This window comes from Notamacropus eugenii, chromosome 1 (assembly GCF_028372415.1).
Source record: "Notamacropus eugenii isolate mMacEug1 chromosome 1, mMacEug1.pri_v2, whole genome shotgun sequence".
Taxonomy (NCBI): domain Eukaryota; kingdom Metazoa; phylum Chordata; class Mammalia; order Diprotodontia; family Macropodidae; genus Notamacropus; species Notamacropus eugenii.
In genome coordinates this window covers 125,953,825-125,978,374 of record NC_092872.1, presented here as the reverse complement: position 1 = coordinate 125,978,374, position 24,550 = coordinate 125,953,825, and the positions used below count along the sequence as shown (strand labels likewise).

The 24,550-nt window shown below is 35.8% G+C and overlaps 1 protein-coding gene across 11 annotated transcripts in view; it reads left to right on the top strand.

Annotated features, from left to right (window-relative positions):
• HERC1 (HECT and RLD domain containing E3 ubiquitin protein ligase family member 1) overlaps positions 1 to 24,550 on the top strand; it is a 195,637-nt gene that overhangs the window by 19,010 nt on the left and 152,077 nt on the right. For all 11 annotated transcript variants that reach the window (XM_072613461.1, XM_072613495.1, XM_072613513.1 and 8 more), the window contains exons 3-6: positions 18,778 to 18,873; positions 19,757 to 19,951; positions 21,643 to 21,954; positions 23,687 to 23,783. In XM_072613461.1, coding sequence (XP_072469562.1) covers positions 18,778 to 18,873; positions 19,757 to 19,951; positions 21,643 to 21,954; positions 23,687 to 23,783 — 700 coding nt within the window. The remainder of the gene's footprint in view (positions 1 to 18,777; positions 18,874 to 19,756; positions 19,952 to 21,642; positions 21,955 to 23,686; positions 23,784 to 24,550) is intronic.

Here is a 24,550-nt window from a genome sequence, read left to right as displayed (position 1 = left end):
TACAGGTGCTTATTAATAAATGCTTACTGTTTTGCTTTTAGAATATAATAATTGCATGTGAGATACTGTCTGCCTTTCAGGGTTGTTACAGGGAAAGTACTTTGTTAACTTTAGAATTTCATATTATGTGAGTTAAGAATAAAAAATAATAGTACGCAGTTTTGTGAGTATTTAGAAGAGAGGGTAGGAGTAAAGAAAGCTTTGTATATGAACTGACATTTAAGCCAGGCCTTGAAGGATGCATATAATTTTAACTAATAGGTGAGGGGGAGGAAGAGGAGGACAGTTCAAATAATCAGGATCAAGCATGGGCACGAGAGGCTAGAGAGCATGAAAAATGGTTACAGAGATAACTTGGTTTTTAGGTCACATGTACATATAACAGGGACTTGTTGGACACTACTAATATATTACAATAATTTTTTTATAAATTAAATGCCTGTATACATGAAACTGTTTTAAAATTGTTCTGGCATCAGTTATAAAACTCTATAAATATAATATGGTCCTTTAAAAAGTTAATATTAGGAATATTTTAAAATACAGCTTTTTATTCTTCCTTAAAATATTATCAGTCTTTTTTATGGAATGGGGAGGTGTATGGAAATGATCATGGAAAAAGGTATAGTAATAGGATCAAGTTGTGGAAGACCTTGAATGCTAAGATCTTGAAAGGCTAAGGAGTTTGGACTCTGTTGAACAGACATTTAGGAACTATTGAAAAGTTTTGATCAGTGATGTAATATGATGAGAATGGTACTTTTGGAAGAGTAATCTGGCCATTATATGTAGTATAAATTAGAGAGGGAAGAGATTAAGAAGTGGGGAGATCATTTAAGAGGTTATCGTAACAGATGAGGTAAAAGTTAATGTGGTTGAAGAATTTATATTTCTAACTATGTGATGACTAGGTAGATACATTCACTTGGGAGAAAAGTTAGGGCTGAAGTTATGATTGGGAGAGATAACATATAGAGGTGTTTTTTCAAGCCAGAGCAATAGATGACATCATTAAGAGAGACTGTAGAAAGAACAATTGCCTGGGTTCTCTTCTCACATTATCATTCTATCTTATACTATTCCATTTTCAGCCAAACTCCCTGAAAAACTTGTCTGTCCTCTCCTCACTTCCCAGGCTTTGCAGTTTGACTCTTACTTTATTACTTGACTCTAGCTTCTCTCTCCAAAGTTGGTAATGCTCTCTTAACTGCCAGATAGGATGAACTTTTCTCACTACTCCTTTAACTTTGTCATTAGGCACAAGTGACCACTCCTCTCTCTTCTCTGGGTTTTTATGCTGCTGCTCTTTCTTGGTTCTCTCCTTCTGTTGGGTCATCATCCATGTCCCGATTCCTGACAGGAGGTGGATGCTCAGACTCTGTCTTGGGACCTCTGTATTCTCTCTCTTGACAGACTCATCAGCTCTAGACTCTCCTGTTCTTGTTCTGAATTGCCAGTTGATTACTAGATATTCTGACCCTCTGAAGGCATCTTAATTTCAATTGATCTCTACTACATGATACTCTCCTTATCTTTACTCACTAAACCCATCCCTCTTCCAAACTTCCCTTTTTCTGTTGAGAGTATTACCATCCTACCAGTCATACAGCTTCACAGCTTCTTGAATTCCTCATTCTCTCTCCATTCACTTATCAATCAGATTCTTGTTGGTTCTGCCTCCACAACATCTCCTGCGTATTCACGTAGTGCCTACCCTGGTGCAGGCTTTCATCATCACTTGCTTGAACTATTGTGCTAGTCTAATCGGTCTTCCTATGTTAAATTGATTTGACCCATCAATTCTTTAGTGTCAAATTATTTCGTTTCCATTTAATTTTTAACTCTTTCTTCACAGGGTAGTAAAGGATGTGTTTAATATTTCTGCCTTTTGGCATTAGTTTTGTAGCATGAGATTTTTATGTCCCGGTACATCTTCAGTTTTTGTAAAAGTGTCATACACAACTGAGAAATCTGCAAACTCTTTTCTCTTTTCATTTGTTAATCATAAGATAATCTATCATATATAACTTTCCTAAAGTTATATTCAGGCTTTTAGTTTATTTATTATTTATTTTAGATTACTAAGGGAAATAATGATATCCCTTCACTATTACAATTTTACTGTTTTTTCCCTACAATTGATTAACTTTTCCTTTAAATATTTAAATGTTATGGTATGGGCACCAGGTGGCATGCTGCATAGTTGCTGGACTTGGAATCAAGAAGACCTGAGTTTGAATTCTGAATCAAACACTATAACTATGTGACCCTAGGCAAGTCATTTAACTCCTCTAGTCTCAGTTTCCCCCTTTGTAAAATGGGGAAAATAATAACCCCTATTTCATAAGGTTGCTTTGAGGATCAAAGGAGATAACGTGAAATGCTTTACAAAACTTAAAGCGCTACATACACGCTAGTTGTTGCTGTTATGTGCACACATAAGTATATCATGTTCACTCACCTTCTATAAAGCCTTTCACTGCCATGTGATTTTCTTGCTTAAAAATCTCTTTTTATTTTGCTTACTTTTACTGTTGCCTCATCTGAAATGATGATTGCTACTTGGACTCTTATGAATTCAACTGAAACTCAGCGTATTTTGCTGTTGCCCTCTGTTTTTAACTCTGTGAATATCACTTGTCTTTTACGTAAGCAACATTTTAGATTACACTTTCTAATCCATTTTGTGCTATCCTTTGTTTTGTGGGTGACTTTATCCTAGCCAGGTTCACAGTTAGGACTATTAATTTTCATTTGCTGCACATCTATTACATGAGGCAGTAAAACCCTTCCCCTTCTTTCTTTAATCCCTAGTATATTTCCCTTTCTTCCCATTTCCTACTCCTGAGGCAATCAAAATAGAACACAACTACCGGAGGCCCTCTACCTGTCTTGTTTCATTTTCTTTCCATCCACTGAAGACGTTACTATTTTGAGAATGACATTTGCTTCTTCTCTCCCTGTTAAAAGATAAACAATTCATCATTGTATAATCTCTTCCAATTGTACATCAAAGGCAATAGAAAGTATCACTTTATGGAACATTTGCTCTTCTAGTAGTGTTTAAAATAAGACTTTTGCATAACTGCCTATTTAATACCAATAAAACTGATAACATAAGTGAACAGTGGATATTTACTAATATATATATATATAATATCCAGACAAACTGAGTAAGAGCTGAGTAATTTGGATATGTCAGAAAAAAAAATTGAATAAAATATAAAGGCACTTCCAGAGAGAGGAAAAAAATCCCGAGATCAGATGGATTTATAAGTGAATTTTATTCTTGACATTCAACGAACAATTAAATGTTCAGAGGACAGTTTAGTGCAGCATTGCATAAGTTGTTTGCAAAAATAAGAAAAGAAAAGATCCAACCAAACTTACTTTGTGAGACAAATATGTTTTTGAGTCCTAAAACAGGGAAAAATAAAGCAGAGAAATAAAGCTCTAGACTGGTGTCCCTAGTGAATATCAGTGCAAAAATATTGAATAGGTGGCTGCAACAATATTTAAAAAGATTTCACTGTAGCCTAGTTGATTTATACTGAGGAATGCAGGACTGGTTCAAACTGCAATGGATCATATTAGTTTTTTTTCAAAAAGCCACATTATTATATCCAGAAAAAGTTTTTGAAAAAATATGAGTTAATATTAAAAAAACTGAAAAGCATATAAATAAATGGATTATTTCTGAATATGATAAATAGTATCTATTTACAAATAAGAGCTAGTATTTCTGTAAGGGAGAAATGTTACAGGGCTTTTTGTTACGATCAGGGTTAAAGGAAGGATGAACGTTGTACCCACTATTATTTGATATTTCAGAAGTGCCAGCTCTTAGCAATAAGACAAGGAAAAAAATTGAGGGATTGGGCATAGGCAAAGAAGAAAACAAAATGATCACTTTTTATATTTGAGGTAATGGCATTCTTAAAGAACGCCAGAGAATCAACTAAAGTTTTAATAGAAAAAAAGTAATAACTAGCAAAGTGGCAGGGTACAATATAAACTCATGAAATCATCATTCCTTCTCTATGTTACCAACAGAACTCATTAGGAAGAGATTAAAAAATCTATTCACAATAAGCATAGAAAAATACCAAGAGACATGAAAAAATTATGAGTGAGACTATAAAATATTTTTTACAGAAATAAAGGTCTAAATTCGAGGGATGCAAACTGTTCATGGTTGGGCTGTGCCAATGTAATAAAAATGACAGTACTACCTAAATGATTTCACGTGCAGTGCCATACCAATCAAACTATCAAAAAGTTACTTTATATAATTCTATAAGGAAAAAATGATAATTTACTTGGAGGAACAAAATGTCAAGAATCTCTAAAGAAATACTGTGAGAAGAAAAGGAGCTTAGTAGTAGCAAATCTCAAACTGTATTACAAGGCAGTAATAATAAAAAAAAAGTTAGTACAGGAAACCTTTACCAGTTTTTCTTAATTTTAATGCCTTCCTTCTGTTGATAATTTCCAATTTGATTTATATATAGCTTGTTTATGCATTATAAATTGATGTTTGCACATTCTGTCTCCTACTATATTGTGAGTTCTTTTTTGTTGTTATTGTTGAGGCAGTCAGGATTAAGTGACTTGCCCAAGGTCACATAGTAAGTGTTTGAGGTTGGATTTGAATCTAGGTCCTCCTGACTCTAAGACTGGTGCATTGCCCCATCTAGCTGCTGTAGATTGTGAGCTCTTTAAAGGCAGTGTCTGTCTTTTACCTTTCTTTGTGTCCTGAGTTTTTAAATAGAGCTGGCACGTAGTAGATCATAATATACGTGCAAAATACAGATAAAACTAAACGTAGTGGCATAATGTTTGGTAATTAAGGACTTTTACTACTGGAGTAAAGATTCACTATTAAAACACCTAAGAAAGTTGGAAAGCCATTTGGCAGAAAACATTTTTAGATCAGCATTTCATGTCATATGCTAAAAAAAGCAATATAAATTAATATAATACCTATATTAAAAAAGGTCATCTTGTAAATTAGAGGAGCAGGAAAGGTGATACTTTTTAAAACTTTGGATTAAGGGACGAAGTCATGATCAAATAAGGGAGTTTAGGAGATAATAATAGGATGTACGATTGATAATTTTGGTTATATAAAGCTGCAGTGTTTTTTTTTTTTGTTGGTGATTTTTGCAGTCACACAATTTAATTTAAATTAGAAGGGAAACAATTAACTGGGAATAATCTTTATAGCAAATTTCTTTAATAAAGATATCCCCTAATATATAGGAAATTAATAAAAAAAATAAGAATAAGAGGTATTCCCCAGTAAGTGAATGTTCATATAATACAATATTCATATATTATAAGAATAAATAAATGTTCAAATAAGAATAGTTGTTAATAAGCAATTAGTAACACATATTTGGACAAAATACTTCAAATAACTAATAGTAAGGAATGCAAATCAAAACAATTCTGAACCTCCATCTCACACACGCCAAGATCATCAAAGATAGAAGCAAAATGAGAACTGTTGGAGGGGCTGTGGGGAGATCTGGCATGTTACTGCAGTCTTATTGGAGATATGAAGTGGTCTAGCCCTCCTGGAAAGCATTTTGGAATCATACTGCCAATGTCAGTAAATTGTGCATACTTCTTGAACCACTGTTATCACTACCCACCTTATGCCCTCAAAGAGATCAAAGAAGAGGGAGAGTAAACCATATATGCAGATATATTTATGTCTGAACCTTTAGTTGTGGTTAAAGAACTGGAAACAGAATGGGTGCCCATAAGTTGAGGAGTGACTGGACAAATGTGTGACATAAGAAAGGAACAAATTCAGAGAATCTTGGGAGGACTTGTACATACTGATGCAGAATGAAGCGAGCAGTTTCTGTAACATCCACAGCACTGCCGTCATCAATTATGTGGTTGTTAGAAGTGGTAGTTTTATGAACTCCAGAAGGCTGATAATTGATCATGCTTCCCATCTCTTGGCGCAGAGGCGCTGGATTGGAGGCGCACAGTGAGACGTACTTTTTCAGAGACCACCAATGTCTGTATTTATTTTGAGTGACTGATTTGCTACAAGGGGCTTTTATTCTTTTTATTAAAGGAGAGAATTGGAGAAGCATTGGGAATAGTGCTAGGGACCTTAAACAAGAAGAAAAGAATCAACCAGTCATTAAAAATGAACAGAAAACAGAAGGAAGTTCAGATTGGGACATGAAATCGTGGCAGAGTTGGAACTACCATGGGAAATGTGAATTTTTTAGAAAGGTGTACATTTTTATGAAAAACTTAAGTGAAACTAATTTATGTATGTATGATATGTATGTATGTATGTATTTATGTATGTATGATTAGAGAAGAACAATTTTGAAAGGCTTTTAGAACCCTGGTAAACCATAGTTCCAAAAGAATGAATATGAGGCATGGCACTCACCTTTAGACATGGCTAATGTGGAAATTTGTTTTATAGCTATGGAGCTATATTTTGGGTGGTTTTTTAAAAATTTGCTTAAGGGATGGGGATAATTGGGAGGGACAGAATAATTAAAAAATACTTGTCACTTGAAAAATAAACAGTAAAAAAGTGAATAGGCATGACAAATGTAAGTAATATGGGAAAAAGAATTTGCAGACTAAATGGACAGTTTGCTTAGCTAATGGCTTTTTATATAGTTGAATAAATCTAGAAAAAAGATAGGTTTAGCATGGTGTCATATTCTCAATAAATGTCAGATTAAAAAAAGGACAACCAAACCAAACTATGTGGCACTTCAGTTTTGTGTACCTTTACCTTTTTATTTTTGTTCTTGAACATACTTAATGTTGATATTCCTAAGGGAAAAAAGAAGGGGAAAAAAAACCAACCTTGTACCATAGTATTTCAAGGAAAGTATGACAAGAATATTAATAACTATTGATTCATGCCTGCTTTCCCAGCTTTATAAGAGTTCTATGAGTTCAAATACAGTGTGTCCCTCTTCAGTTCCCTGTGGATTACACAGTGAGGGCATCAGACACTTTCAAAAGATAATCAGCAGGCTTTGACAATGTCTTTACAGTCAAGAAATTTAATTCAAGATATAGAGAATACAAGTTCTCCTATGATGCTTATTATTTGTTGTAAAAAGTTTTTGATTCAGCAGAGTAAAGCGTAGACTTTAAAGGCTTTCTTCCAACAAGATATCTTCTTTGCATATGTCAAAATAATATAATCAGCCAAGCAGTTTAATTCAAAGAGAATGCAGGTGCTCCTGTGGTGTTTATTTTTTATTGCAAGAAACTTTTGATTCATCACAACAACTTTACAGGCTTTCTTCTATACACACCATACAGCACAGGTAGAAGTGGAAGAGCCTCCAGAGCCTCAAAGAGTGAAAGTTACAAGTCATCCATAGGGTGTTGAAGAAGGGCACAATTTTGTATTTGAGTATGCCGTTATACATTACCCACAATGATTTGTACAAGAGAAACAACCAAGGATTTCTTCAGAGATGTAGATCTGGAAAGGAAAGTGGTTCAGTCCTAAAGGGAGAAGGGGACAGGATAGCAGGTAGACAGCCTGCCCGTAGTAGTGGTGTCTGTCCAATGTCAAGTTCTAGGCACAGGTTCCGAAAGTAGGCGATACCATCTCCTGCCGGGGGGGAATGGTGCTGGAATGATGGGAGGTGAGAGGGGAATGGTAGTAGCCTCCGGTGCAATTGGAGGGCATTGAATAAAAATAAGGGGGTAGTGGAAGTATAAGGAAAGAAGAGAAAATAAGAAAATTTTGGAAAACCGTTCGTATATGTTTCAACTCTTGTATAACAGAGTTAAAGTTATAGTGATTACATTATTTTTCAAATAAAGACACAAATGCAAGTTATAACCAATAACTGGTCAAGTCTGCCAGCAGATCTTTTCTTAAATTTTATTTTAATATTTTATTTTTCCCCAGTTATATGTAAAAACAATTTTAACATTCATTTTTAAAACCTGGAGTTCCAAATTCTTTCTGTTCCTCCCCCACCTCCTCATTGACAGGGCAAGCAATTTGATGATATAAGTTATACGTGTGTAGTCATATAGAACACTTCCATAATAGTCCTGTTGTGAAAAACTGTACTTCCTCCATCTTATCTCCCCGCATTTATTCTATTCTCCCCCTCATTTCACTCAGTCCTTCCTCCAAAGTGTTTTGCTTTTGACCACCCCCTCCCCCAAGTTGCCCTCCCTTGTATCACCTCTTCCCCCTACTTTCCTGAGGTGAAGAGAGATTGAGTGTGTGTTATTCCCTCTTTGAGCCAGTTCTGGTGGGAGTAAGGTTCAATCAGTCCATCTCAGCTCCTCCCTCTGCCCCTCCGCTGTAAAGGCTTTTTCTTGTTACGTGAGATAATTTGTTCCACTCTTGTCTCTTTCTCCCAGTGCATTCCTCTCTCACCCCTTAATTTTATTTTTGAGATACCATCCCTTCACAGTCAGTTCACACTTGCACCCTCTCTATGTACTCCTAATTACCCTAATAATAAGGAAGGTCTTATGAGTTACAAATATCGTCTTTCCGTGTAGGAATGTAAACAGTTTAACTTTAATAAGTCCCTTATGATTTCTCTTTCTGTTTACCTTTTCATCCTTCTCTTGAGTCTTGTATTTGAAAGTCAAATTTTCTATATAGCTCTGGTCTTTTCTCAAGAATGCACAAAATTCCTCTATCTCATTGAATATTCATTTTTTTCCTCTCATGAATTATACGCGGTTTTGCTGGGTAAGTGATTCTTGGTTGTAATCCTGCATCCTTTTCCTTCTGGAATATTATATTGTAAGCCCTCCAATCCTTTAATGTAGAAGCTGCTAAATCTTGTGTTATCCTGATTGTAGCTCCATAATACTTGAATTGTTTCTTTCTGGGTGCTTGCAGTATTTTCTGCTTGACATGGGAATTTTGGAATTTGGCTATAATATTCCTGGGAGATTTCATTTTGAGATCTCTTTCAGGAGGTGATTGGTAGGTTCTTCCAATTTCTGTTTTTCCCTCTGGATCTAGAATATCAGGGCAATTTTCCTTGATAATTTCTTGAAAAATGATGTCTAGAGGGTTTTTTTTTTTTAATGGCTGTCATGTAGTCTAGTAATTTTCCAGGATCTATTTTCCAGTGAGATATTTCACATTGTCTTTTATTTTTTTCATTCCTTTGGTTTTGTTTTATGATTTCTTGATTTCTCAGAAAGGCAATTAGCTTCCATTTGCTTTAATTTTTAAATAATTATTTTTTTCAATGAGCTTTTGGACCTCCTTTTCCATTTGGCCAATTCTGATTGTTAGGTGTTCTTCTCTTGGCTTTTTGGACCTCTTTTGCCATTTGACTTAGTCTGTTTTTTATTTTCTTCAGTATTTTTTTTTTGACTCTCCTTTCCCAAACTATTGATTTGTTTTTCATGATTTGTTTTGCATCATTCTCCTTTCTCCCCAGTTTTTCCTCTTCTCTTACTTGATTTTCAGAATCCTTTTTGAGCTCTTCCATAACCTCAGATTCATTCGTGGAGGCTTTGGATATAGGAGCTTTTGACTTTGGTTGTCGCCTTTTGAGTGTGTTTTGACCTTCCTTGTCACCAAAATAAGTTTCTGTATTCAGAGTTTTTTCTATTGTTTGCTCATTTTCCCAGCCTATGACTTGACTTTTTAAGTATTTGTTAAGGTAGGGCTCTGTTTCCAGTATGGAGGGCGAACTATCCCAAGCTTCAAGAGTTTTGTGCAGCTATTTTCTGAGATACTTATAGGGACCTGTAAGTTTTCAGTTCTTTCAAGGTGGTATTATCTAGAGAGAGGTGTTTACTCCTCTCCTGACCTGTATCCTGATCTGTGAGTAACCACAAGTACTCTTTTCTACCCTGGCACTGTGAAGAGGGCCCCCCTCCACTGCTGCGGCAAGCTCTACTAGGCTAGTGCTCCTCTTCACCCCAGGACTGCCTCCTAGATTCAAGTACGGGCAAAGCAACAAGAGTCCTTCCTCATTGCCTGCAAAGAGACCCTTGTAATCTCCTTCTGACTATTTGTTCATTCCCCTTACCAACAGTGGACAGAGAGCTCCCAAAGCAGCTGCTGCCAATTCAGTCACTCCCAAGGCCTACTCCAGGTTTGCTACAGCCTGGTCTATTCTGGCATGGCCTGCACTGAACTGCACTTTTCTCTCAAACCTGGTGCAACAGACCTTTCCTGTTTACCTTCCTGGTTGCCTTGAACTGGAAATTCGTTTCATTCAGTCTTTTTGTGGGTTCTGCTGCTCTAGAATTTGTTTATAGTCATTTAAAAAGGATATTTGGAGGGATTTGGGGGAGAGTTCAAACAAGTCCCTACTTTTACTCTGCCATCTTGGCTCTGGCTCCTCTCCCCTTCTCCCTCCCCCTCATAGCCCAACAAGTCTTAACAATCATGTGTTGGCAGGTGAGCATGTTTCACATTGTCTGGAATTCCAGAATGCATCAGCAGGAATATGTGTTATAATGACTTGTTTACATATGATACTATATGGCTACATAATGTAATTACATCATCAATTGCATCATCAAAATTTCAGTGCAGGAAAAAGCCACAAATTTACAATGTTATTAAATTAAGGATGTATCAGTTTTTAAAAATACATTTTATATTTTTTGAAAAGATGTCAATTTTTAAAAAAAGTTAAAGGGTTAAAGAAAGTAGATTTTCAGGGAGGTGCTGAGGAATTTTTTTTTAAAGGGAGTGGCAAGCTAAAATAAGTTGGGAAACTTCTGTTAGAGGAATCCCCTCCTCCCCAAAAGCGCAAGGTTATGAATGGTCTTTCAAGAAGTCTGCTAAAGGGAGTATGCTCATTACAGAACACATAGGGAGAGGAGGACTAGCACTGAGGGAGAAGAGTAGAGCACGGTTGCTAGGGGCTCCAGTACAATTAGAAACAACAGTAGATGAGAGTTTACAGTTGTGTTAACTGCCATTTTATTTTTATTTCTTCTGTTGAGTATTTATTTATGGTCACTAAGTTTGGAATGAAGTAACTTAAAGAGAACTGAAAAAAGAAAATTAAAGCTCTCAGAGCACAAGTATGCCTTCCTATGCTTCTGGTCCCCTGTGACCCAGATTACTGTCATGTCAACTGTCCTATAGCTTGTGTGCTCCTTTGGGGCAGGAGCTTTTTAATTTGTTTGTCTGTGTCTTCATACGCAGTGCTTGGCAATAGATACTTACCAAGTCATGTGTTGAAATTGCATTGATATGAAAACAACTAAGTATTGAAGGATTTTTTTTTTAAGTGGTACAGGTTTGGAAGGTGAAAATGGCATGCAGAGAATATTATTCTAAGAGGTTTGAGAGTGATAGGAAATCGAGACACTATGAGAGTGGGGAGGTCATTGAGTGAAAGGGAAGGTTTTTCCCCCGCTTCTTTTTTAAGTATCAAAGATCTGAGCCTGACTGCAAATTGGATTTGAAGAAGCTAACTAGAAGGGAGATATTTAAGGTACAAGAGAAAGGAATCAATGCATAAAATACAGAAATAAGGTCGTGGAGAAGGGAACAAAGATGATGACTGCCCAGGTGAAAAAAAATAAAGGGTAAGTTAGTCTTGCAGAAGTGTATACTGGAAGGAAGTCTGTGTCCCATGCTGGAGACATCTCTACCACATGAACTTTTCTGCTTATTTTTAGGTACCTTTTCAGAACCTCACTTTGAGCAAGTATCTGTGCCAGCTGTGCTTACCTCTGGCCTGGCTCAACTCCTGACTCTCTGGATTGCTTTTCAACTTTGTCCCTTTGTGGTTTCCTTCTTCTTTCCCTCTACACCTCACCCCAGCCCCTTCCCGGCTTCTTTTTACATATTGTCTTCCCCTAGTAGAATGTAAACTCCTTGAGGGCAGGACTGTCTTTCTTTTTGCTTATATTTGTTTCAGTGCTTACCACTGTATCTGGCACACAGTAAGGACTTAATATATGCTTTTTGTTGAGAATTTGTGAGTCCCGGAGAAGGGGAGATGTTGTGTGTTCGTCCTTCATTACCAAAGAAGACCATGCCATCAGAGAAATGATGACATGACTTGCACTTGACTTTGTTTCGAGTGAGGGAGGGCTGTGCAGGTCACCAGCCTCACTTCTCCAGGGCCATCTGCATCTAGTGACCTGATATTCCTCTGGATGACTGGAGATGACCCAGGATGCATTGGGAGACCTTGGGCCCTTTAGGCCAGGGCCTATGCAGGTACTCACTTAGGGTGAGCTAACACCCATTCATTGAATAGGCCTGTTTAAGAAGTAGACAGGGCATGGAAATAGTAATAATAATAGTAAGAATAAAATCTTTTGAAAATGAGGAGTGGAGGAGTAGAAATAGTGGAGGTTTGGAAGAAATGGCAAAAAAAAAAAAAAAAAAGATAGCCAAACAGTAGTGAGGGCCAGCTGCCAGCTAAATTCAATAGCTTGGATTTATAATGAACCTAATCTGCATGGTTTTAGATTTCATTTAATGAGGGAGAAATAGAAGAAGTGTTGTGGAAGGAAAAACAAATTTTAAAATGTAGGGGAATTTAATATTAAAGATTTCCCAAAGAATTCAGTGGAAGAAGAACTTTATTTAGAGTGGCAGGTGACTGAATTGGGCATGTAAAATAGGTAAGGTGATTAAATTGATTAGGGATAGTGGGTGAATGGCATGTATTAATGTATAGTAAAATACTATATTTACTTTCTCCATGATGCATTAATAATGTATAAGTTGCATATTTTTAATTGCCTTTTCTCTGTTTTTTTTTTAGCAGTGCCTATTGTATTCATTTTTATGAAACTTACAAGACTTATACAGCAGTTACAGTATTCAGTGTTTTTATAGTCTCTTTTGGTCTGTTTTACACCTGTGTGGTACATTCATCAAGTATTTTTATTCTCATGTTACAGTTGAAGAAACTGAGGCTTGGAAGAGGGTGAGTGACTAGCCCGAGGTCATAGCGCTAGTCAGTGGCAGAATGAACACCTGAATCCAGGTTTCCTTTATAAGTTATTAGTGAATGTTTTAGCACCTTTTTTTTTTTTTTGAAGAAATGCCATACTCTCCTGTTAAACTTCCAGCTGATATATTCACCTCGTATAGGATTGATAAGTTTTTTTTTCCTTATAGAGATGCATCTTAAATTTTAATACTGGGGACAAACTGGAATATCTTTCCTTTGTCTTTAGGTTGTCTAGGAAGAAAAAAAGTCCTTAATGACCAACGTAAAAGAGACAGCATGGCATAGTAGATGAGAGAGCTGGCCTTGGAGACAGACAGTTCAAGTCCCACATTTAACGTGTACTGGTTCTGTGACCCTGGGCAAATCAGTTAACCTTTCAGTGTTCTAGGCAACCTCTAGGATTATAGATTGTACAATAGGTGCTAACTTGTATTGCTAGAGAACAGTTTGTTCATCTTGGAATTACCTTTATTGGTGAAATCTAAGTTTGGAGTACATAATCTCTAAAGTTTCTTCTAGCTGTAATATTTTGTGATTTTGAGAAGCAAAGACTGAATCTAAGTCAGTCATTGTAGAGGAACAGCTAAGGGACAGAAGATGTCAATTCAACATTTATTAAGCACCTTCTATGTACCAGGCTTTGTGGTAAGTTCTAGAAATGCAAAGAAATACAAAAACCAGTTCCCATTCTCTAGGAACTCATATTCTAATAGGGGCAGCACACATGCAAGCAATAATGTACAAACAAGCTATATGCAGGATAAATGGGAAATAGTTCATCAGAGGAAAGGCACTAAAATTTAGGGTAATTGGAAAAGACTTTTTTTAGAAGGCGAGATTTTAGATGGGATGTATATGAAACCAGGAGGCAAAAATGAAGAATGGCTGCATCACAGACACGGGAGAAAGGCAGTGAAAATAGAGATGGATGATAAAATGTCTTGTTTGAAGAGTAGTAAAGAGAGCAGGGTAACTGCATCACAGAGCTGGGGCACAGGTAGCTGTATGAGGTGTAAGAAGACTGAAAAGGTATATGTGTACAAGGCAGGTTATGAAGGACTTTGAATGACAGTGGATTTTATATTTGATCCTGAAGGCAATAGGGAGCCACTAGAGTTTATTGTGAAGGGGATAGGAGAGGATAGCATGATCAGATTTGCTTTAGGAAGATAGCTTTTAGAGATGAGTGGAGGATCGATTGGAATAGAGGGAGAGACTTGTGGCAGGGAGACTACCAGGACGCTTTTGCAATAAAAAGTTGGGAACTGATGAGGGACTGTACCATCATGATGGTAATGTCACAGGAGAAGAAAGGGGCTGTATATGAACCATGTTATGAAGAAAAATTCAACTGGCCTTGGCAACAGATTGGATTGGGGAGTGAGAAAGAGTGAAGGAGTTGACTGGAGGGATGGTGATACTTTTAACAGTGATAAAGAAGTTAGGAAGAAGGGAGAGTTTGTGGGAAAAGATAATGAGTTCAATTTTGGACATTGTTGAGTTTAAGATGTCTGTGGGAAATCCTGTTTGAGATTCAAGACTGGAGATGTTGAGGCAGAGAAGTTAAGGCTGAATATGTATATCTGGGAATCATCAGTATAGAGATTATAATAGAATTCTTAGAGCTGATTAGATTACCAAGTGGAATAGCATAGAGGGAGAAGAGAAGAGGGCACAAGAAAGAGCACTCTGGAATACCCATGGTTAGTGGGCTAGACTGGAGGTCTAGGAGAAGAGATTGAGGAGTGGTTGGATGGGCAGGAGGAGAACTGGGAGAAGGTAGTTTCACAAAAACGAGGAGAAGAGAGAGTGTTGAGAAGAGAATGATTGATAGTGTCAGAGGCTACAGAGAGGTCACAGAAGAAGAGGATAGGTAAAGGGCCACGAGGCAAGAAAAAAACAGAATAGTAGAAAGAGGAAGAAAATGAGGTAGGGATCAGTGGTAGCAACAGTGGCTATCAGAAATTAATGTAATGTTGGAAACCCTGAGTGACAGATGCTGGCAACAGAGAAGAGGGTCAAGTGTGGAAAAAAACAAAGCAAAACAGATGATTGGTCTAAGTAGATATATATCTTAATACTGTAGACATTGAAAACAGGCATAGGAGACTACCTCTGTATATGTCATCTACCGCTTCTGACTAGTATTTGGGTAATCAGTTCAGCACTCTGTTAATGGAGATCCACTCTTTATAGTAGTGTAGTATCATCCATCGTAAGTGCCACACCCTCTATATTTGCACTTGTAGCCATATATCGCATAGTAAATAAAAGCATTGAAGTGAAATATATGAGAAAAGATCTCCATCTGTAATGTATACCAATATACAGGAACCCAGCTGTTGTACAAATGGCTATCATGCAAATGGCAATCCTGAATGATTCCTTGCAACAGATAATATTCGAGGAGTGTTAATATGTGTTGTAATAAGGTACAGATGAGTTGTTCTACATTGATGAAGTTTTCATGCTTAATTTCCTAAATGGATAAAATAATAGATCTGAACAAAAATCATGCACTATTGTGTTTCATTTTCAGCATACTTAAAGGAGCAGTTTATCAAATTGGCTTGGTGTGGAAACTATAGTTTAGTGAAAATATTTGTATATGAGTTAGTATGATAAAGACCTTTGTGGTCAGATTTCTCTACGAATGCAGATTGGTAAATTCATCTGTAACTTGGAGTTTGAGAAGATTACCTCAGGACGCTGAGAGGTTCAGTGGCTTGTCCACTGTCATCACGGAGTTACATTTAGATTTGTGTTTGAACCTAGTTCTTCCTGACTCCCAAGTACTCTGTCCACTACTACTGATGTTCTTGTGTGTAAATAAACTTTGAAACAACCAAAAAAATTCACCGTTTTCCCTGCTAGGTTGATATAAAAAATAGGTTGAAATACATACATTTTCTCTTGAGTGCGTTAAGATTACTCATTTTATAATTGGCTTAAATGCTTTATTTTAAAACATTGTCAGAACATCAGAACATCTTTGTTGTGTTAATACTTCTACCACAGAGAGAGGTCAAAATACCTTCATGCCTTACTAATAAGTTACCTCTCCTCTTCAGAATTTACTTTCCTGTTTCTGTAGAGTGTACCCCTATTCTAGTCACCTAGGTGTGTAACTTCAGAGCCATCTTCAACTCTTTCCTCTGCCTTTCCCTACCTATCCAGTCATTTGCAGAGTCTTGTCATTTCTGTTTTTACAACAAGTCTTGCTTCTATCCCCTTCCTTTTACTCATTGGGCTACCATGTTAGTTCAGGCTCTGATCACCATTTTCTTAGACTACTGCAGTGGCCTTGCATCTGGTCTTCCCCTCTCATGCTTTTCCTCTCTTCAGTCCTTTCTCCACATAACTGCCAACATGATCTTTCTGAAATACCATGTTACAACTCAGAAAATTCCACTGGCTCCCTGTTACATCAAGGGTCAAACAGAAACTCTCCTATTTGGAATTTACAACCCTTTCCAACATGGATCCAACCTTTCCAGATACATTGTACATAACTCACCTTACCACCCAAAGTGGCGTTATTGCCACTTCTCACACAATGCACCTTCTGTCTCCAGTGCTTTGGATACGTTTTCTATTCACCTCTGTCTTAGAAACCCTCATTTTCTTTTTTTTTCTTCTGAGCAGAGATACTGGAGTGGTTTGCTGTTTCCTTCTTCAGCTCATTTTTTAAAAAAATTATTTATTTTTAGATTTCGACATTCATTTTCACAAAATTTTGAGTTCCAATTTTTCTCTCCATCTCTCCCCTACCCTCACCCCATAACACCTTGCGTTCTGATTAGCCCTTCCCTCACTGTGCCCTCCCTTCTATCATACCCCACCCTTCCCATATCCCCATCTTCTCTCTTTTCTTGTAGGGCAAGATAGATTTCTATACCCCATTACCTGTGTTTCTTATTTCCCAGTTATATGCAATAATAATTCTCAGCATTCGTTTCTAATACTTTGAATTCCACCTTCTCTCTCTCCTTCCCTCCCTACCCTTCCCCACTGAGAAGGCAAGCAATTCAATACAGGCTACATATGTGTCGTTTTGCAAAAGACTTCCATAATAGTCATGTTGTGTAAGACTAACTATATTGCCTTCCATCTTACCCTGTCCCTCCCCTTTTTATTTCTTTCTTTTCTCTCATTTGATCTTGTCCCTTTCCAAAAGTGTTTACTTCTAGTTGCTCCCTTCTCCCATTTGCCCTCCCTTCTATCATTCCCACTTGAGAATCCCTCATTTTCTTTTAAACTCAGCTTATGTATCACCTTCCACAGGTTGCCTTGGCTGCACCCTTTAGCTACTAGTGACTTCTCTCTCTAAAATCATATTGAACATCTGTTGCATTTGCTTAAGTACATGTAGGTTGTCTCCCCTGAGAAAATGCATGCTCTCCTTGAGGGCAAGGACTGTTTCTTTTGTATTTATGTTTTTAGGACATAGCACAGAATTTGACATATAGGAAGCATTTAATAAATACTTGCTAATTGATTAGTTGGTAGTATTGTATGTTTCATAACTTATCCTTGCTGGCCAAACTTCCAAATCCCAGGTTACTTTCCTGAATATAAAACTTTCTGAATGATAATGTCCCAGTTATAGAATGGAGAATTAGAAAAAACCAATAGGATGTTTTAGAGGTTATTGAGACAATTCATTTCTTGTGTTACTATTTCTTAATCAAAGGATAGTTTTTGAGTATGAACTGGTCAGAAGTTGTTTATGTCAGCACCAAAGTGCTTCTAGTTTCTTAGTTTTACCTTTAGTTTTTAGTTTCTTTTAGTTTTGCTAGAAGTACTTGAAATGATTTTTTTTTTGAAGGAGTAAAGAATTAACATCTCCATGGCTTTCAGCTTTTTTGAAACTGAGACAAGAGAGGGAAGGACTGGCTTTTATTGCTGATGTAGTTTTATGGCCAGAATTTTTATTTATTCAGTAAACATGTGCCTTATTTTTTTGGAGTGCTGGGGTAGACACTGGGGCCATTAGAAAATTTAGATGAGACATTTCCTGCTTTTAAGGAGCTTAGAGTTTTGGTGATAAGGTAATACAGATAATTATATTCCAAAGTGATACGTTAGAGAATGAGAACGTGAGCATCGGAGTTTAGGACATTTAGGAGATTGATGTTTGTCTGTCATCTGTATTTATATAATTTACAAAATACAATGTTTTATGTAAAGTTCCAGGTGGGAAAGTTGTTACTGACTTAGGGTGGGTCAAGGAAGGTTTGATTGGGGGGGGGGGTGGCATTTGAGTTAGGTTTTAAAGAATGTTTAGGAATTCAACAGGTTAAAAGGTAGAGAGGGAGTGTCCATGGCACAGTAAATAACCTGAACTGCATAGCATAATATTTTTTCTAGGAACCAGAGTAGCCTTTACTCAGAGTTGGAGTAAAGTTGTCCTGGCACTAATTGTCTGTTATTCTGAAGCTAGGAGCCAGGTAATATTTAGCTTGAAAACCAGCCATGAGCAATCATTAGGACTGTGATAATTGGATATTTTGTTGGGTCTTTGTTCTGTCAAACAGCAAGGTCTGGTCTTGTTGCTTTAAGTTTACGATTCTTCCAGTAAGGAATATAGGAATTAGTGGGACTAAATAAAATCGATATATAGAATTTTACTTTATGATCAGATCTGTTGAAACACTTCAGATTTGTATATTAATAGATACCTGTAAATGTAGTAATAGATTGGTATCAGTCGCGGTGTCTTTAACGCCCATAGTCTTGTTAACATTTCCTGTGATAAATGAATTTCTTTTGTAGAATTAACCTGTGACAAACGTGTCAGTTTCCTTTCATTGAATTTGCCAAAATGTTTTTATTGTAGGGTTCATCTGCTGATCGAAGTCAATGGAGGGAACCAACTAGAACACCTGATGGCTTGTGTTCTCTCTACGAGGCAGCTTTGTGTCTTTTTGAAGAGGTATGTAAATACAGCCTGATTAAGTCTTGAGCTCAAGCTGGGGATGTGTCTGAATTACATTTCACTTAATTATTTAAGGTTCAAATAGTATGTCATATATAGTACTCATAAAGATAACTCATTGCTAGATCTAGGCTGTAGGTGAGTAGAGTATTTTAGCTATTAAAACTTTTTGTTTTTTATTACTGCCCTAATTTCTTCTGTAAGCTCGTGCAGTAAAAATAAATAAAAAGATTATTGCATTTACTCATCTTCCATTTTCTCTCAGTAGAACCTTAAGTCTTCTTATGAGCATGGAAAAGTAGAGTCACTGATTAAGTTTTAACACCCTGTGTATTGAATGTGTATTCAATAGACCCTTAAGATTGTCTTGTGTTCTACTGCTAGAAGTATACCTAAAATACATATTCTTTTTTGGAAAGTGGTTTTTAGAGGTTGTATTTTAAGTTTTTTTCTACTACAGTTTATTTACTGTTGTGCTCATTGTCCACTACGTTGATGATTTCTGAAGATAAGATTTTGTTGGTTTACATGATTAAGCAGGGAAAATAAGGGGACTAGATTTTGAAGTTTAATATAAAGACTATGCCAGAGCTAGAAGGAAAGTAAAAGAACACAAATAAGATATGAGTTCTTTGGAATAATTTCTGCCATCTTTAATAACTGCTTTTTAGTAGTTTACAATTTAAAGTAGTGGCCATTCATTCTTTTAAATTCATAGTTCAGTTGTCATAAGGATGCCTAAGAGATTGTTTTGGAACATTTCAGCATTTGAGAGTATTGGGAGGAGAGTTGAAAAAAACCTAGTAATTTCAAAAGGCATTGGTTAAAGACAGTTCTGAGAGTGTGCCAAATATTAATTGCATATTTTTAATTTTGACAGGTTTGCAGAATGGCTTCTGATTACTCAAGAACGTGTGCCAGCCCAGATAGCATTCAAACTGGTGATGCACCCATTGTTTCTGAAACTTGTGAGGTCTATGTCTGGGGTAGTAACAGCAGTCATCAATTGGTAGAAGGGACACAAGAAAAAATACTACAACCTAAATTGGCACCAAGTTTTTCTGATGCGCAGACAGTAAGTTCTTTGTGTGCTTTTTGAAATGAAAACTCTGTATGTCTGTGTTTTCATGCCAACAATTTTTATGAAAGAAACATTAAGAGTGATTTTTTTTTTAAGCTGCAAATTTTAACTAATTCTTTTCCATCTTTGTTTTCCATACTTTTCTTTTTTATCATTTTAAAAGCTATGAGAAATGTTTGTTGTTTTCCCTAGGTCTGAAGTTTTTGTTTTTTAAAAAAATCATGTTTTACACTTTTTCATTTACATACTGATTATACATTTAGTGTGATAAATTGACATTTTGCTAAAGGAAAACAAAATTAAACTGTGAAGCAGACTATTTTCTAGATTGATTTTTAAATCTTAATAGTTTACTTAAAGCTTCTAATATCCTAAGGAAATTTTTTAAAAAGCAAAAAAGACATGTACAAAAATATTTATAGTAGCTCTTTTTGTGGTGGCAGAGAATTGGAAGTTGAGGGGATTCCTGTCAATTGAGGAATGAACGAACAAGCTATAGTATCTGAATGTAATAGAGTACCATTGGGCTATAAGAAATGATGCGCATGATACTTTTTAGAAAAACTTGGAAAGACTGACATGAACGGATGCAGAGGGAGCAGAGCCAGGAGAACATTGTACACAGTAACAGCAACATTGTAACATGATTGCCTGTGAATGGCTTAGCTCCTCTCAGCAGCGCAGTGATCTAAGATAATTCCAAGAGACTCATGATGAAAAATGCGCTTTACCTTCAGAGAAAGAACCGATGGAGTCTATGCAGATAGAAGCGTACTTTTACAAATTTTCTTTCTTTTTTGTCTCTTCATTCACAACGTGACTAATCCATGGAAATATTTTTTTGCATGATTGCACATATATAGCTTAGAGTAAATTAATTGCCTTCTCAGTGAGGGGAGGAATTTGAAGCTCAAAATTTTAAAACATGAATGTTAAAAATTTTTACATGTAATTAAAAAATATTTATAAAAACAAAAAGAAACTTTAATCATCCTCCAGCCTAAATAGAGCTCTGTGCATATTTCATTGGGTTTTCCTTAAAATACATTTTTGTCATATTGGCACAGAACGTAATCTTTAAAACGCATTTCCTCTAGTAGAGCAAACTACCTCCCATACTGTTGTGGGATTTATACAAAAATTCATTACGTTCTTTTTCTTTAAGGCTAAATAAAATTTTCAAATGTAATTTTATTTAATTTTGATTTGGTCAGTGCCTGAAAAGGTGAAATGTAGCTTACTTTTGAAGTTTAAAAGTTCAGTTCAACATGGAAAAAGGCATCAGTAATGCATTTTTATACATTGTATTTAGTCACAACACAGGAAGCCATAAATTACATTGCCTTAAATGATTTCCTTTAGATTTTCTTGCAAAATCCAGTTTTAAAATTTTACAGTTTTTGGCATGGTACTTTTATTTCAGCAGTGTGAAGGTTTCCGTGTGTACAGATTTATTTAATGGATACAGATCAGTAATTCTTATTAGGCAGTGCCTGGAAGCACTAAGAAGTTGTAATTTGCTTCTGGTCACACAGTTTGGGTCAGGAGTAGAACTTGAACCCTAGGTCTTCTTAACTGCATCCCAGACTTCTTTGTACTCCATCATGCTACCTCTAAAAATTCAGTGTTATGTTTATAGTATATGAAAAATGCTGTTTAAAATTATTCCTTATTTGTTTTATTAGATTGAAGCTGGACAGTATTGCACTTTTGTAATATCTACGGATGGTTCGGTTAGAGCCTGTGGTAAAGGCAGTTATGGCAGACTAGGACTTGGAGATTCCAACAATCAGTCTACTCTAAAAAAGTTGACATTTGAGCCTCATCGGTCTATTAAAAAGGTGTCGTCTTCTAAAGGATCAGATGGGCACACATTAGCTTTTACAACTGAAGGTGAAGTCTTCAGCTGGGGAGATGGTGATTATGGAAAATTGGGACATGGAAATAGTTCAACACAGAAGTATCCTAAACTTATTCAGGGACCGCTTCAGGGTAAGGTATGTAAAAATTTCTTTTGTTGTTAAAAATTGACAACATCTTTTAAAGTGTATTTTTATTTTGATACATTCTTTTTCAAAAGCTTTTTTCTTTCGTCTGTTGCTTGTATTTTTATTCTCAGTTACATAAAGATAATCCAAGTATAATTTGAATTTGCTTAAGAGATTGAAGATACTTTATCTAATTTGTTATTTATCAAAAACATCTCTTTAATACTGTGGGGGTTTTTTGTATGATTTATATTTTAGAGTTAAAATTTTGATTTTACTTTTGAAATTTAATTAAAAATAAAACATTTGTCCCACATATAATCTGATTGGGTTTATATGTCTAGTGAATTTCATGCTGAGTACAGAGTTGATGAGATATCACTCTCAGTACAACGTCTGTTTTTGGCCTCTTTTTACCTTGAAAACGTCAGAGGAGTACTTGTGAAACAGTGGATCTTGATAAATAGAATTTCTTCTAGGAACTTGAGCTGAGCATTTTAAAAATTTCAATAAAATGGAATCTTCTTTCTCAAATTCTTTTCAGTTTTCTCTTTACTTTTCCCTTTCAAGTTAATATCAAACATTACCATTTAAAAAATTCTGTCATGCCCAGCACAGTGCCTTGAACATAGTTTGTTGAATTGAATCACTGAATATTGGGCTCTTTGAAGGAAAGATGTCACATAATGATAGACTGATGAATTTTCTGTGTGGTACAACATTCCCTAAAATGAGGGCAAATTATATTGTGCCAAGAAGGCATAATATGTGTAGTAATTTTTTTTCTTCTCACCTCTACTGTTCCTCTGAACAGATAACTGTATCTTCCAGCCCATTTTAGAGGTATCTTTGTTCCCTGGATTACATTACAACATGTCCCTAATGTTGTAATCTACTTAAAAAAACTGAAAAAGCATTTTCAAGGTTTATTGTCCTGTTTAGTTATTTTCTCTCCTCTCTTAGAAATATTGAATTAACTTCTGGGAGTTATTTCTGTGGTTACAAAATGTAGCCATTTTGTCCTTCTTAGAACTTAGATGTACTGTGTTTAGATCATGGTATTTTGAAATTGTGGAGTAGTAGCTTGAATTAGGTTCAAGGCAGTCCTGTATCTAGTTCCAGAAAAATAGTATCACATAATATAAAGAAAATCTAAAGTTTTTAAAATTAAAATAAAATCAAAACTTGAATTCTTGAGAGATTAAACTTTTTAAAGCAATGGTTTGTATTCTGTGTAAGTTTTGGAACTGTGAATTTAGGTAGGCAAATTTAAAATATGAAGTATGGTTGTCACAAGAGTAAAAAGTATCAAGTCAGTCAAAAGTTGAAAATCTAAATTTTCAAGACTTATTCTAATATTTAATTTGGTACATAGTACTCAGGAAAGCATTTACCCTCTTAGATTTTTTTCTCAAATGTAAAATGGTGATAATAATATTTTTGCATTACCTTACCTCCTAGGACTCTTATGAGGAGTGTTTGTAAAAACTTTTTTTCTCTAAAGCTTTTCTGAGGGGTTTGCTCTATAAATGTGAATGATAGTATTTGTGGCTTTCATCACTAAGACAAGGCCTGATTCCTGGGTGGCGCAGTATTGCCTAAGGGAAACATGATCATTTGTGAATACTGAGAGCTACCAGGTCTTTGGGAGAAAAACTGTTCAGGCCGTCCTGTGGGGAAATTGGGCATGGCATATTTAGGTAATACAACATTTATCCAATTTTTTTTCTGTTTAATGCAGGTAGTTGTGTGTGTGTCAGCTGGATATAGACACAGTGCTGCTGTCACTGAAGATGGTGAATTGTATACATGGGGTGAAGGAGATTTTGGAAGATTAGGTAATTCTAACACTAAAATTATTTAAAGAGGGAAAATGGAAAGGTTACAATCACTAAATAGTAATGGTAGTAGTTTCCTTAGATTAATAGTATGACATTTTTTACTTTTAACATAATGTTTCTAATATATGGGTCTGACTATAGAATAAAATACATACCAGGTTTGATAATTTTTACAAATGAGTTTTTTATGCTTTTGTTTTTATGTCACCTACATTTCAGAATGTTATTTAAAGGCTTTCACAATATGACTAAAGAATATTTTTCCAGCCTTATTTCATGCTATGCCCCTGCATGTATTTGATCTGCTAAAATAGTCTGCTTGCTAATCTGTGATATTGTTCTTAACTCTCTTTTCTCCATTTATACCATTCTCCCTTGCCTGAAATACACTGCCTTCTTTATTTCTCATGTTGCATATATATAGCTTTAAAACTTGGGATCCCAAGATACCCTTGTCTTGGCTTGTTGAAATCCTCAATGGTGTTACATACTTGATGTGTGATCTGATCTCAGTGGAAAGTGATGACTCTCTTCTAATTTTTCCAGAACATTTTGTATTTAACTTGCTTTTAACATGTCCTTGTTATTAACCCATCCTCCCTTTTGTCATAATTATTCACTTGTTATATTCCCCCTATTACATTATAAGCTCTTGGAGAGCAAGGATTCTTGAAAGATGATTTTTTTCGTTTTTCTGTACTTAAGTGCTCATCACAGTATCTTGCAATAGCTGCTGAACTTGTTGAGTTGAATATCAAATTTTA